We start from the raw sequence: 14,305 nt of genomic DNA on the forward strand, positions 1-14,305 counted from the left end.
TGGTCAAATACTGAATCGTTTCTCTGGCGCCATCTGCTGGTCAGATAGTGACTCGCCTCTCTGGCGCCATCTACTGGTCAGACGCTGAAACGACCATCCGTTGAACCCAGTTCAAGATGGCAGCCCGAGTCCTTCAGAGAGTCCGCGGAGGCTTTGCTCCGGCTAAAGTCAGGGCTCTCCCAGCCGGACAGCTCATGGGCTGTCACAGGTGGGCAGTCATCAGCTCGAGTGTTTTCGTATCGTTTCCCTAGCGTCATGTTTTGGCTGCAGAACGTTAATTTCTGAGTTTCACCGTGTGGCTACATGGAGCCAAGCTAACCCTGACTGCTGCTAACATCCTCGTTTTGCTAACTCACTCAGAAGCTTCACTTTGCGTTAATTTATCCCGAAATGTGTGCGTTTAAAGGCGTGTGTCTGTGTGCTTGTAAAAGTAAAAGATTAGGAGTTTCTGTCATGCTTTTTTAATGAATATATGAAAAGCTCAAGGTCAGTTTGTATAGCTTTAGATATTTTATATGTATATTAAATGCACCATATGGGACATTTTGATACCTGCAGATGCTATCTTGCATGTGCACCAATGTCACTATGCATTTATGGTATTTCAGCAGGAGTGGTAAATCTTTTCCACAGCATCCTGCATCCTAAAACCGCTTTAAAGCCACAATATAAACATCTGTCCACCATGTCTTGTGTCCCTCTGCAGAGGGTTTGCAACAACCAGCAGCAGAGACAGAGAGGACAGCTGGTTCAAGTCTCTGTTCGTGAGGAAAGTGGATCCCAGAAAAGATGCCCACTCCACCTTGCTGACTAAAAATGAGGAGAGCAACCTTTACAAAATTCAGTGTAAGTCACCGCACGCACCTCAGCACCCCGGGCCTAAAATGATAATAATAATATTATTCTTTTCAGTTCATAATGTGAAGCCAGAGTGCCTGGATGCATACAATAAACTCTGGTGAGTGTAGTTTTTACGTTACTTTTAAACGAGTGCACAGTTAAGAGTTTTCAGTGGGAACAGTATTTGACCAGGATGTGGCTGAACTTTCTCAGCAGCGTGTTTTCAGTCTTTTTTTTTTTTTCTTCCCAAACACGAGATAACGACAAGGCTTTGTCCTTCCACCTATTCAGAAACTGATTATAAATCATGTCTTTTCAGTACTTTGTTCATTATGGTTTCTTGTTCATTCACAGTGAGGATGTTTTGCCCTCCATCCATGCTGATAAGTTCTACCCCTGTGAGCTGGTGGGGACCTGGAATACCTGGTATGGAGAACAAGACCAGGCTGGTAGGATTATTATTATAAATCATCTTTTTATTGTTACTTGAATAGATGGATAGTGCAGCAGTGTCCTGTAATTTCGAGCAGCAGTAGATGTGACTTTGTGCTTATGCGATGTTGTTCCTGCAGTTCATCTGTGGCGTTATAGAGGCGGCTATCCAGCTCTGACCGAGGTGATGAACAAGCTCAGGCAGAACCAGGTAATCGCCATCTGTTCCTGTGTCGCTCCTGCTTTCTGACGTTAAAGTAAAACTTATAGATCAGTGTTTGGTCCACATCAGGAGTTCACAAAGTACAGATTGGAGCGAGGGAAGATGCTGCTGTCTCGCAGGAATCAGCTCCTGCTGGAGTTCAGCTTTTGGAATGAGCCTGTGCCCCGAGAAGGCCCCAACATCTACGAGCTCAGGTCCTACCAGCTCAGGGTGAGTCACACAGGCCGCAGCATCAGCAACATGCACAAAGTAATTACTTTACTGGTCTGCACGAGGGATTTCTGTCCTGTTAAAACTGACTGAAGGAATTGAACCAACAGCAGAAACAGTGCAAACGGGCAATAACAGTGGATTAAATGAAGCAAACTCATTACTATCTTCTTTACTGGTCAAGAATCACTGCTGCTTTCTGTTTCCTAAAGGATTTACTGTACTTTATGTGTTTTCATAATGTATATAAAACTTAAAGGACACATAATCCTGTGTTTGTTTGTTTGAAAGAAAAGCTGTTTTACCCCGAGCACTCGTCTGCAGGTCCACCTGAAACCTGCAGGATAATGTGTAATGTTCAAACTGAGGGATGTACCAACGGTTTACATGCTCTCAGACTTTGTGTGTACAGTGATGCCTGAGCCCGTCTGCTGCAGAGCGAAGTTACACAAAAATATTTGCAGAAATCGGCAGCGTTTGTCTGCCACAGATAGATAATCTGTGTTTGTATCGTTGGTGCATCATCAAACCACGCCATCTCATGCGGCGCTGCTTGTTCTAATCTGTAAAGGTCAAACCCTCATTTGATCAGCACTCCTCATGACGTGACGCATGCAAGCTATTATCCCTCGACGTGGGCTGAGATCATATCTGGCAAACAGCGGAACGTCTGTTGCCTTAAACACCAGAAAACGGTTGAGGAAGTCTTTGGGTGTTGTCATTGCAACTTAATGATAGAAATTTATCACATCCGTGCCATTTATTTGTTAATGTGTTCAATTAGTAGAAAAGCAGTGTGGAAAACTTCCTGTTTAAAATGTGTGTCGTATGTTGTTTTCCTTTCTGCAGCCAGGAACCATGATCGAGTGGGGTAATTACTGGTAAGGCAGCCTGAATTCATTTGACTCGTTGAACTGTAGTTACAGCAGCACATCGCACTGTCGTTAATACGAGTTATTCCTCTGAGAGGCCGTGTGTTTGAAGCTCTACTGTCAGTCAAACTCAAAAGGCAGCTGTAGATCCCAGAGGAGGAAAAGTCTGGAAAACTTCTCAAAGAGGCATTTCTTTCCATCAGTCATTTTGCTCGTCAGACGTTTTTCCTCTTGATTACGGATGTTGACATGTTTCTGGCTGCTAAAGATATTGCCAACGATCATTGTTCTGTCAAAACATCAAGTTTTTGTTTGCGTTCACGCTCACTTCGCCCAGCCGTCATTGGAACAACCCCCTGTAGTTCTACAAATGGCGTCAAAAAAAGCAACTTAAAGCAATTTCAGGGTAATTGGAGCAGTCGAAGGCTTAAATTCCTGCTTCAAGTTTCAGTGTTTACAAATGAGGCATCATACTTTGGTAGACAGACGGTGATTATGAGTTCGAGGTGAGACAATAAATCTGAAACACTGCCTTCACCAACACTCATGAGCTATTAACTAAACAGAGTCCAGTTATTAGACACAGTCTAGAGTTCATCTTTTAGTGGAAACCTTGATGTTTTTTTGTTCTTGTTCTTACTGGTGTTTAATTCCACAGGGCCAGAGCGATCAAATATCGCCAGGGCAACAGCGAGGCAGTGGGGGGGTTCTTCTCCCAGATCGGTGACCTCTACATGGTCCATCATCTTTGGGGTACGGACTAAACATTTCACCACAAACAAACACTAAAATCTAGATAGAGTTTGTTGTTGTTGACACAAACAGCAGCTTTAATAAATATTTAAAACTTGGTATATAGCTAAAATATGTCAAACTTTTTTTTTTTATATTTCTATGCTGCAAATTAATATTGTTTTTACTCCGTTTGAAACGGATCTTCCTGTGTTGTCAAGTTAGGGTGCACAAGAACAAGTTGATAAAGTAGCAAAATATAAAACAAAGTAAATATTGTTCTTAGTTGTTAGTAGTTGGGTTGTTTCGCCTTTTTTCTTAAAAAGCTAAATGACTGGATTTAAGGCCAGTTAACTGTTTCTACTTCTAAAAGAAACAAGATGCATAAACACTGACATTAAAGAGTTGGAACTTCCCTTAAAGAAGAGTAAAACCATTTCGTATAGCTAAATTTATCATTTAGTTTTTTGTTAATTTCATATTTTTGCTTCACGAGACAGCAGTATGTGGATAAACAGCAGCTGGTTGTGTATTTAAAAAAATGATCGTTTCCATTTTAGCAGCTCTTCTGGTTCTTTGTTGTTCTGCTGTTCTAATGGAGTGCAAAGGTTGTGAACGGTCAGTGTCTTACCTGTTGTAGATCACTCTATGAATGACCTTGGTTTGACAAAATAGTTTCATCTGATAGTTTGACCTGTTTGATGAGCTAATGGCTAGTCAGTGCAAGGCTGGGACCAAGCCAGGCTGCTGCTACTTCCATAGAAAGTGATGTGTACACTGTAACCAATTAATGCAGATATAATGGTGTAAATGTTTATAAAACATTTGTATGGCCCGCTATAAAAAACAATTTCTGATTGAAGTGATTTTTTTAAGATGACAGTAGTCCACTTTGCTCTAGCTGTGCTTGCACAAGCTCTTAGTTCAGGACTGGCGAACCTTCGGCTCTCGAGCTGCATGCGGCTCTTTTTTTAAATTGGTGTTTAAAAAAATGATTATGTGACAATACTGAAACTTCCCACACTCCTTGAAGGTAGAACTAGTAAAAGCTGCGCAGGTAGAATTCAGTTAAGCTAGCGCTACTGATCGGATCTTCATGGCTGAGTCGGGAAAATGAAAAGCAAAGCGTCAATATGAAGAGGCGAACAGAATATTTCTACCTGAAAGGGAATGGTTTTATTTTTTATGGAAAATAATTGGAGACAGTTTTGCTTACTTTGCCAGACTTCACTGTCTCACTTTAAAGCATCAAAGTTGGAGCATCATTTTCACCTCTGTCCATCCGAACACGGCCAAAGAGTTCTCCAAAGGTTCAAAAGTTAAACTGCTTGAAAAATCAAGTAGAGAAGCAGACGAAATGTTTCCAGAAACTTATGAAACACTGTTACGTTGGCATCATATCAGGGGGCATGCAACATTGCTCGTGCTAAGAAGCCATGCAGCTGCTGGTCATAAAGTTAGAATATCATGAAAAAGTTGGATTTATTTCTGTAATTCCATTCAAAAAGTGAAACTTGTGTATTATATTCATTCATTACACACAGACTGATATATTTCAAATGTTTATTTCTTTTAATGTTGATGATTATGAATGACAGCTAATGAAGATCCCAGTTCAGTAGATGAAGCAGCCTCCCAGTTGGAGATGATTGAACTTTGTGAGGATGACAGACTGAAATGTGTTTTAAGAGAAGGAACCACAGAGTTTTGGAAAAGTGTGCCCACAGACAAATATCTCGGTGTAAAACAGGCTGCACTCAAACTAATGTCAGTGTTTGCATCAACATACGTCTGCGAATCTGTTTTTTTCTGCACGTAAGCAAGTGAAGTCTAAACATGGTTCTGTTCTTAGACACAGAGTACAAGCCAAACTTAAAGACACTCGTAAAATATAAAGACTGTCAGGTGTCCCACTAAAGGACTAAGAAAAAAAAACTAAGGACTAAGTAAAAAGTAGTTTGAGCAATATGTTATGAAGCTAATCTCAAAATTGCTGTTTGGCTCTTTAAGGTTATGAGGGGCTTAATTTGTCTCTTAATGCTGAACTGGTTCGCCACCCCTGGCTCAGTTTGACTGTTCGATCAGAATTTAACTCTATTTCTCCAAACTGAGGCAGTTCATAAAACTACAACAGGTAAGATATTAATTATTCAAGTCATGTAAACCTGTTGACGTGATAGAAATAAAACGCAGTTCCTCCGGCCTTAGTGTTTGCAGCATGGCTGCAATACTGTAGATAAAAAAATAGAATTAAAACTTGGGAAGTCTGTGATGCACATTATTGCACAATGTTAACAGGAAATAAGAGCAAATTCAAGAGGGACAATGAAGATTTGTACAAAACTGTTTCAAAAGGTCTGGTTTTAATTAGCACTTCCTATATTAAGACATTTTACTCTTCAGAATGGAGCCAAAAAGCAGGGGAGCTGCAGTAAATGGGCAGACTGAATGCAGTGAGATAAACTTGGGCTTTGGTTTGTTGTTGGCAGCTTACAAAGACCTTCAGTCCAGAGAAGACACCAGGAACGCCGTGTGGCACCAGGAGGGCTGGCACGAGGTGGTTTACTACACAGGTGAGCAAATCTCTTTGTAGTTCAGCCGATATCGACTTGTTTCAGTTTTATATGTGTAACATTTTAAAGTTTGACACAATAAAAAGGACTGTGTTCGACTCTTCCCTGTCTTCTCTCTGCAGTGCCGCTCATTCAGCGCATGGATTCGAGGATCATGATCCCAACAAAGGCCTCCCCGCTGCAGTGAAACAAGCCTTTTCTGAACGTTGCATCCATCCCGAGAGTCGCCATCGTGGGTCCAACCTTCTGTCAGTGCTACCAAACAACACCCACCTCTTTGTTGTTTCTTTCATCGCCTTTTTTTACTTGTACTGTTTCACTCCTCGGACAAAGGAGCGACGATAAACGCTCCTTATCTGCGATTAGAATAAATGTTGAAAGGTAGCTGCTGAGGCGCACGAGCTTTTCTATTTTTAGGGTCTGAAACGGGACAAGTAAATTAGACCCGGTTTAAACCCAGTGATGGTCGTCGTGTGCAGCACCACAGTATAACTGGCCCCAAGGTGAGAATTTATCGCTCAACTTTCAACAAACCAAAGTTACTTGAACAGAAGAACTCCAATTAGAAGCTGCAGTGTATTACACAACGATAGTAATAGCATTTATTTATTTATTATACATTTAGAGTGTGTAGTGTTTAAATGTGCTAAGGAGTATCATCACTGATTTTTTTAAATGGTCTGTATAGTTCAAAAAATGTTGCCACTCGAGATGACAAGATTCTCAGTCGTCCAGGTCATGATCGATTCAAAAAACGGTTAATATACTAAAACTGGGCTTTTATTCTGAAGGTGAAGACGTTTCACTTCGGGAGGCTTTAACAACTCCAGACATGTTGGAGCTGATAAAGCGAAACCTCTTCAGCTTCAGAATAGAAGTGCAGTTTTTATTTTATTTAACAGAGCAGGTATAATTTTATATTTGCAATGTATTCTACACAAACACTTTGTTTCCTCCTCTTTACGTTCCCTGTTGAAGTGATGTTTAAAGTTTCCCAGTGCTGTGTTTGTTCTTTATCCTGTAACAGCATGCCTGGTGTTAAAATCAGTTTAGTGAAGCTGCGAGGTGGACAGTCAAACTGTAATAATGGACGGTTTGTTACCGAGGGAACGACGTTTAACTTCTGTTTTTATTTTAAGATTTGTTCAACAGGCACTAATGTTCAAAGATGGTAAAGAGGGACAATAAATAAAGTGATACAGACATCCTTTAGAGCATGTTGTCATCTTTAATGACTGAAGTCGCCGCACTAATTACAGTCTTTAGTACAGAACACATTTCTGAAATAAGTCGCTCATTGCACATGCCTTGATATAACACCTACATCATGAGGTTTGGATGTGAAAAGTGCAAAAAGAATAACACTAAAATCTTCCACACAGATCGTGTTTAGCTGTTTTATGTTATAAAAGTCAATATGGCAACGTCCCAGTTAGGGTCAATTTCAGACTAGTGTAAACAGTTTCATTATAAAAATCTATTCGACTCTAAAGAGAAGCGTGCGATGGCTAATAAATCCACCAGTGGCACACCTTTGGGTGCAAATATAAAATTCTAAATCTGTAACAGAGCCCTTCCTGCATCTTTAAATCTTCTCCAATTCCTTAATTAGCTCCTGGAAGCTCGTCACGTACCACAACGTCCTCTCTTTGACCTGAGACCTGATGACGTTCCCGCCAAACCCAATGAAAGCGCTCTGAGGGGGAGAGATGGCACGTTGTCAACAAAGGGGATGCTAAACCGTGAAGGGCTGTGTTTAAAATGAATACTTACAGCTGGAGGACAGGCCTCCAGGTCAGTGGCTCCATCTCCGATCATCACCACAGTCTTGAAGCCGTATTGCTCCTTCAGCATGCTGATCACTTTTCCTTTGCCACCGCTCTCAGCTGTAGGCTGCGTTTCATCAAAGCCAGCGTACTCCCCTGGAATCAAGCAGACGCATGAGCCCAGACCGCTCCGATAAGGAGAACAGAGACGCATGGAACACGCTGCCGCTCACCATTGAAGTAGAACTTGAGCCGGTTGGCATAGACGTGATGCAAAGGAATGTTCAGCTGAGTGGCCACGTGTTCAACGATACAGCGAAAGCCCCCTGAAATGAGGAAAACTTCTATGTTGCGTTCATGCAGATGGTCCACAAGCTCCCTGAAATGAACAAGATTGTTTTACTGAGCAAAACCTTGATGCAAGTGAAATAATCTGTAATGTAAGAACGCTTTCACAGATATAAATTCAGGTTTCAGTAAATAACCAAATGCAAAGTGAGCAAATGAGAAAAATCTAAATCAAAGCTGCGTTTAGTGTGGCTTCAAAGCAGCATCAGTCCTACACAGTGGTGGACAGTAACAGAGTACATTTACTTGAGTAATGTACTAAAGTACATTTTCTGAGTATCTTTACCTGAGTATTTGGGAACTTATGACTTTCACTCCACTACATTTCAAAGACAAATAATGTTTAAGGTCCTATCGGGCCTTTTTGGCCTGTGGGACCCCAGAAGCAGCTGATGGGTACCGGTAGTCCAAGCGACATGCGGCTCAGGAGGTCGCTGAGGCAAAAACTCGGGCATGGGAGGAGTTCGGAGAGGCCATGGAGAATGACTTCGAGGCGATTCTGGTCCACCATCCGGCGTCTCAGGGGGAAAGTGGTACACCACCAACACTGTTTATAGTGGGAGTGGTGTGCTGCTGACCTCAACCCAGGATGTCGTGGGTCGGTGGGCAGATTACTTTGAAGACCTCCTCAATCCCACCGGCATGTCTTCCACTGAGGAAACGGAGCCTGGGGACTCTGGGTCGGGCCCTCCAATCTCTGGTGCTGAGGTCACCGAGGTGGTTAAAAAGTTTCTCGGCAGCAGGGCCCAGGGGTGGATGAGATCCGCCCAGAGTTCCTTAAGGCTCTGGATGTTGTAGGGTTGTGTTGGCTTACGCGACTCTTCAATATTGCGTGGACATAAGGGGATAGTTCCCCTGGATTGGCAGACCGGGGTGGTGGTCCCCCTATTCAAAAAGGGGGACCGTAGAGTGTGTTCCAACTACAGGGGGATCACGCTCTTAAGCCTCCCTGGTAAGATCTATTTGGGGGTTCTGGAGAGGAGGGTCCATTGGATAGTCGAACCTCGGATTCAGGAGGAGCAGTGCGGTTTTCGTCCTGGTCATGGAACACTGGACCAGCTCTACACCCTCAGCAGGGTCCTGGAGGGTGCGTGGGAGTTTGCCCAACCAGTCTACATGTGCTTTGTGGACTTGGAGAAGGCGTTCAACCACGTCCCTCGGGGAACCCTGTGGGGGATACTCTGGGAGTATGGGGTACCGGGCCCTTTGATACGGGCTGTTAGGTCCCTGTATGACCGGTGTCAGAGCCTGGTTCGCATTGCCGGCAGTAAGTCGGACTCGTTCCCAGTGAGAGTTGGACTCCGCCAAGGTTGCCCTTTGTCACCGATTCTGTTCATAACTTTTATGGACAGAATTTCTAGGTGCAGCCAAGGTGTTGAGGGGGTCCGTTTTGGTAGCCTTAGGATTGCGTCTCTGCTTTTTGCAGATTATGTGGTCCTATTGGCTTCATCAGATCATGATCTACAGTTTTCGCTGGAGCGGTTCGCAGCCGAGTGCGACGCAGCCGGGATGAAGATCAGTTCCTCCAAATCCGAGGCCATGGTCTTGAGCCAGAAAAGGGTAGAGTGCCCTCTCCGGGTCAGGGAGGAGGTCCTACCCCAAGTGGAGGAGTTCAAGTATCTTGGGGTCTTGTTCACGAATGAGGGAAAAATGGAGCGTGAGATTGATAGGCGGATAGGTGCAGTCTGCATCTGCACTGCGTCTGCAGTGAAGCAGGCACTGTACAAGTCTGTCGTGGTGAAGAGAGAGCTGAGTCAAAAGGCGAAGCTCTCAATTTACCGATCGATCTACGTTCCCACCCTCATCTGTGGTCATAAGCTTTGGGTTGTGACCGAAAGAACGAGATCTCAGATACAAGCGACTGAAACAAGTTTTCTCCACAGGGTGTCTGGGCTCTCCCTTAGAGATAGGGTGAGAAGTTCGATCATCCGGGAGGGACTCAGAGTAGAGCCGCTGCTTCTCCATGTCAAGAGGAGCCAGTTGAGGTGGCTCGGGCATCTGTTTAGGATGCCTTCTGGACGCCTCCCTGGTGAGGTGTTCCGGACACGTCCCACCGGGAGGAGGACCAGAGGAAGACCCAGGACACGCTGGAGGGACTATGTTTCTCGGCTGGCTTGGGAACGCCTCGGGATTCCCCCAGAGGAGCTGGACAAAGTGGCTAAGGAGAGGGAAGTCTGGGCCTCCCTACTTAGGCTGCTACCCCCGCGACCCGATCCCCGATAAGCGCAAGAAAATGGATGGATGGATGGATGGATAATGTACTTTTAACTCCACTACATTTCTATGAAGCTTCTTGTTCCTTTTGGCTCAGCTTTGTAATCCACTGTTGCTGTTTTTCTTTCCTTGAATGCAGTTGTCCAGTTGTTGATTCAGGTATTATACTAGATTCATCTGTGCAGAACATTCATTGTTTTGTAATCTTCTATGTTAAGTATGGCAGTACTTTCAGTTATCAGTGTTACCGTTTCCTCTCCTGTGTCAAGTTGTTGCTGTCAACATATGCAGTTTTACACACAAACAATGCAGTGTATGAATATTAAAGTTGAAGAAAAGACTAAATGTGCATCATCTGTTAGGATTCCCATGACTTTCCACAAACATGTAAAATGCAGGAAGATATTTGTAGTTTACAGGTTTTATTAATGCATGTGGTGTTTGAGTGGTTCTACATGTCAATACATCATCAGGTGGTTTCAGAGAGTTACAAGGTTCTGTAAAATCACTCAAAACAATACAGCAATGTACTGATATTAGAAAATGTAATTTGTACTTTTTAATACTTGAGTATTTTCCAAAGTAAGTACTTCAGCACTTTAACTTGAGTAAACTTTTGGATTTGGAAACAAGGTCAAGCAACTCAGCTTGGTTTTGTTGTCAACAAGTCAGCAGGAGTTTTGGGCTTTAAAAAAATGTAAATATTTATCTGTGGTGGAAGTGGATTATTTGCTGAAGGGCTTGTGTTTACAGACTACGATGAAGCATGGTGGTGATTTAGTCCGAATTATTGGTGTCCTCTGTGCTGAAAAGATACAAGCAGGAACCATCACAAGTATCTGACTGACTCCTAATTTACTCTGCAGCAGGACAGCAATCCCAAACATACAGACAGTCAGAACTAGGACTCAGTGCAAAGAAAAGCAAACAGTCCAGAAAACGATGGTTTGACCCACACAGAGCTCTGATCTCAGCATCTCTGAGCTTGTCCGAGATTACAAGAAGAACCAAAAAGATCTGAGCCAGTCTCCATCCACAGAAGACCTGTGGTCCTCCAAGACGTTTAGAACAACCGGAGTTCCTGCAAGAACTGATGCTGCTTTAAAGCTGAAACACGGCCGCACTAAATACAGATTTCATTTAGGTTCTTCCTCTGTTTGTTCACGTTAACTGGTTGAAATAAAACAAGGGAACCTCTGGCCTGAGAACCCTTTAACCTGACCCGCCACGCAATTTCAAACAAATAAGTAAAATTATTAAAAACTCTGCGAGGAAAAAAAAAAGATCAACAACCAACAGCATTTCTGTGTTCAGATTGACAGTAAAGAATCTGAGCCAGAAGCAAACAAGCTGTTCTAAAATATTAACTTTTTTTTAGGACACTTGCTTTTTTCCTGTGTAATATGAACAAACCATATTTTATCAGTGGGTTCAGAAAACGTGCAAAAAAAAAAAAAGACAAAAACTTCTTGACCTATTATCTCCTCTTGTTTTGTGAGTCCAGACAAAACTATTTATCTTTGGTCAATGGCTTATTACATATTTATTAGTTCACAAATTGTAACTTTAAGGCTCTGATGTATGATCAGCAGGCAACATAATCAGGAAGGCAAAACTGGGCAAATAAATGATAACACTACAGATAAAAACAACATATCCACAAAACATTAGCTTGTTCATCATTTTTTGAGACAGAAAGAGGATTTTCTTAGTTTTTTCCTCTGCACAAAGTGCAGAACAGAGTGTGTTGAATTGATTTACATTATCAAACTCTCACACACTCACTTGATGCCTGGAGTCAGCTGAGGCGGGTGGTCCGTTATGAGTTTGTTTACTTGTTCTCTGGAGCATCGGATGATGGAGAGACGCTCTGTGAGGGCCTTCTTGAAGGTCATCGAGCCCCCCATGGCCTTGCGGGTCCTGAAAGGTGAAAGCGACGCAGTGTGAGGCTCTACGCCCGAGACAAACACAGACAGGTCGTGAAACGCAGCTCACGCATACATCTCTCTGACAGCATCCCCCACGCCGCAGAACTTGGCGAGCTCGTCGATGCCCTCTTCTTTGATGACCGTGCTGTCCACATCGAAGCAGACGGCGTCCGCTCTCCTGAAGAGCTCTTTCGTCTGAGAGAGGGAGGTCATGGTGCTGAAAGGAAACACAAGGTCCAGCATGAGACCTGCAGCAGGGTTACATGTCATGGCCTGAGGTGGCCCTTTGCTGTGAGAGCTGTGCCAGTGGAGAAGTCTTTTTCTGCACAAAACACAAAGCAATGCACAGAATGTTCTGAATCGAGCTAAAGTCATGAAACTGTGCTCCAGGCGATGGTAGGAGAGAGGAACGCGTTACATAAATCAGTGGGTCTCAATGATCCAGCCGGGGATGGACGGATGGACATCCTACATCCGTGTTGCGTCACCCAGAAGTATCAAGGACAATACCGAGGACCACAGGAAGACCCTGAGGACTATAACACTGCCCAGCGTTTTCTCATAATGTCTGACAAAAAGTCGGAGCTGTAAAATGAGCAGACGCAGATAATAAGCCTCTCCGTTTCGATGGAAAAACCCGGCGACGGTGAACTTGTCTTTGGTTCATTTGACTGCTTTTTCAGCTGTTCAACGTAGCAATACCAACGTCGTGTTCTCGAATGAAGTGTTCGAGATATTTAAAAGGCATGTATAGATATATAGATATAAATATATATAATTGTACTTACGGTGAAAGGAGCGTTGATAAGGCACAAGCAGCAGTTACATGAGCCGACTCAGTTCATCGATGAGGAAAAAAAAGGAGCAGAGCAGCGGACCAATCAGAGCGAAGCCGACAAAAGCCCCGCCCACCGACGGTTGACTCGGGTTTTTGGCTCCGTTCCCTGTAGTGATGGGAATTCAGGCACCGCTCCGGGAGTCGGCTCTTTTGACTCATTTTACCAAAAAGAGCCGACTCTTTCGGCTCCAACGCAGAGCTTTAGCACTTCCAATCCTAATAATTAGGTTTCATTATTTATTACGCATTTACAATATTTTTGCTGATTTGGCTGATTGAGGATTAATCTACGTTTATCTTGTACAGTAGATTTATCTGCCTTCTTTGGTACAGTATTTTAAACTGTTCAAACACTACAAAATTAGAATATGTAAAAGTGAAATAAAAACGAAATATGACAACAAATTTAAAAACAAACAAAAAAACTTTTAAAAAACTGAAAAGTAACTAATCCATTCATCCATCCATCCATTATCATCCACTTATTCCAAAGTCGGGTCGCGGGGGCAGTAGCTTGAGCAGGTAGGCTCAGACATCTCTTTCCATGGCCACCTCTTCCAGTTCTTCTGGGAGGATTCAATAATCCATTCATCCATCCATTATATTTACACGCTTCTTCCTTTTTGGGTCACGGGGGTCACTGGTACCCATATCCAGCAGTCACTGTGTGCGAGGCAGGGGACACCCTGGACAGGTCGCAAGTCCATCACAGGGACACAGAGACAAATGCGACAAACAACCATTCACTAACCCTAAGTCACCAATCAGCCTAACATGCATGTTTTTGGTCTGTGGGAGAAGACCGGAGTACCCAGAGAAAACCCACGCATGCACAGAGAGAACATGCAAACTTCACCCAGAAAGAAGCCCAGACTAGGATTTGAACCTGCTCGCTGAGAGGCAGCAGCTCTACCAACTGTACCACCGCGCTGCCCTGAAAAGTAGAGATTAGATGCAAAAACGAAAGCCCCATGTAGATGGAAAATGGTATGAAACAGCAACACAGAAGTATTCAAAATAAAAACAAGATAAAAATACTAAAACTCACGAATTGATAAAAAGTATAACACAACAGTTAAAACAACAGACCTAAAATCATTAAAGTCTGCTGTCACTCACAATCCAAAGCTTACAATAAACCATTAAGCCAGTCGTCTTGTACATGTAGCCAAATCATCTCTCCTGTGAGCCAAGCAAATAAAGACCCTAATGACTCTGGTGGGAGGGAATGCGTTAATCTGCATGTGAATCTCATGCAGTTTAAGGCCCTGTTTACATGCGAAAGACCTCTAGAGATTTTCTGATGTTAGTGAAAAGTTTTTACTGTAA

At 43.2% G+C, this 14,305-nt stretch overlaps 2 protein-coding genes across 3 annotated transcripts; one reads left to right on the forward strand and one right to left on the reverse strand.

Moving 5' to 3' along the window:
• The first annotated feature begins 85 nt into the window (after nt 1-85).
• On the forward strand, nt 86-7,076 carry LOC119410597 (protein NipSnap homolog 2). The gene is made up of 10 exons (XM_037677485.1): nt 86-208; nt 707-846; nt 913-958; nt 1,195-1,289; nt 1,413-1,483; nt 1,565-1,705; nt 2,555-2,586; nt 3,236-3,330; nt 5,799-5,882; nt 6,005-7,076. The coding sequence occupies exons 1-10, from the start codon at nt 117-119 to the stop codon at nt 6,067-6,069; spliced, it is 861 nt and encodes a 286-aa protein (XP_037533413.1). The 5' UTR covers nt 86-116; the 3' UTR covers nt 6,070-7,076.
• Nucleotides 7,077-7,130: 54 nt separating this feature from the next.
• Nucleotides 7,131-12,987, reverse strand: psph (phosphoserine phosphatase). 2 transcript variants are annotated; one of them, XM_037677487.1, is made up of 6 exons: nt 12,927-12,987; nt 12,212-12,355; nt 11,996-12,130; nt 7,882-8,027; nt 7,656-7,804; nt 7,131-7,578 (listed from the first exon to the last, which is right to left on the reverse strand). In XM_037677487.1, exons 2-6 carry the CDS (start codon nt 12,349-12,351, stop codon nt 7,468-7,470), a joined length of 681 nt encoding a protein of 226 aa, XP_037533415.1. In that variant the 5' UTR covers nt 12,352-12,355; nt 12,927-12,987; the 3' UTR covers nt 7,131-7,467. The 2 variants fall into 2 exon arrangements, with proteins under 2 accessions (XP_037533415.1, XP_037533414.1); XM_037677486.1 differs by lacking the exon at nt 12,927-12,987 and having other exon boundaries at nt 12,212-12,441.
• Between the last annotated feature and the right edge of the window lie 1,318 nt (nt 12,988-14,305).

This window comes from Nematolebias whitei, chromosome 6 (assembly GCF_014905685.2).
Source record: "Nematolebias whitei isolate Nwh7 chromosome 6, NemWhi1, whole genome shotgun sequence".
NCBI lineage: Eukaryota > Metazoa > Chordata > Actinopteri > Cyprinodontiformes > Rivulidae > Nematolebias > Nematolebias whitei.

Bases quoted from the DNA above. Each gene is read 5' to 3' on its own strand.
- LOC119410597 (XM_037677485.1), top strand. From the start codon at position 117: ATGGCAGCCCGAGTCCTTCAGAGAGTCCGCGGAGGCTTTGCTCCGGCT. The intron at 1,706-2,554 runs GTGAGTCACACA...TCCTTTCTGCAG, and splicing joins TCAGGTCCTACCAGCTCAGG to CCAGGAACCATGATCGAGTG. The intron at 3,331-5,798 runs GTACGGACTAAA...TGTTGTTGGCAG, and splicing joins CATGGTCCATCATCTTTGGG to CTTACAAAGACCTTCAGTCC.
- psph (XM_037677486.1), bottom strand. From the start codon at position 12,408: ATGACATGTAACCCTGCTGCAGGTCTCATGCTGGACCTTGTGTTTCCT. The intron at 7,805-7,881 runs GTGAGCGGCAGC...GCTTGATTCCAG, and splicing joins GCTCAAGTTCTACTTCAATG to GGGAGTACGCTGGCTTTGAT. The intron at 7,579-7,655 runs GTAAGTATTCAT...TCTCCCCCTCAG, and splicing joins TGGAGGCCTGTCCTCCAGCT to AGCGCTTTCATTGGGTTTGG.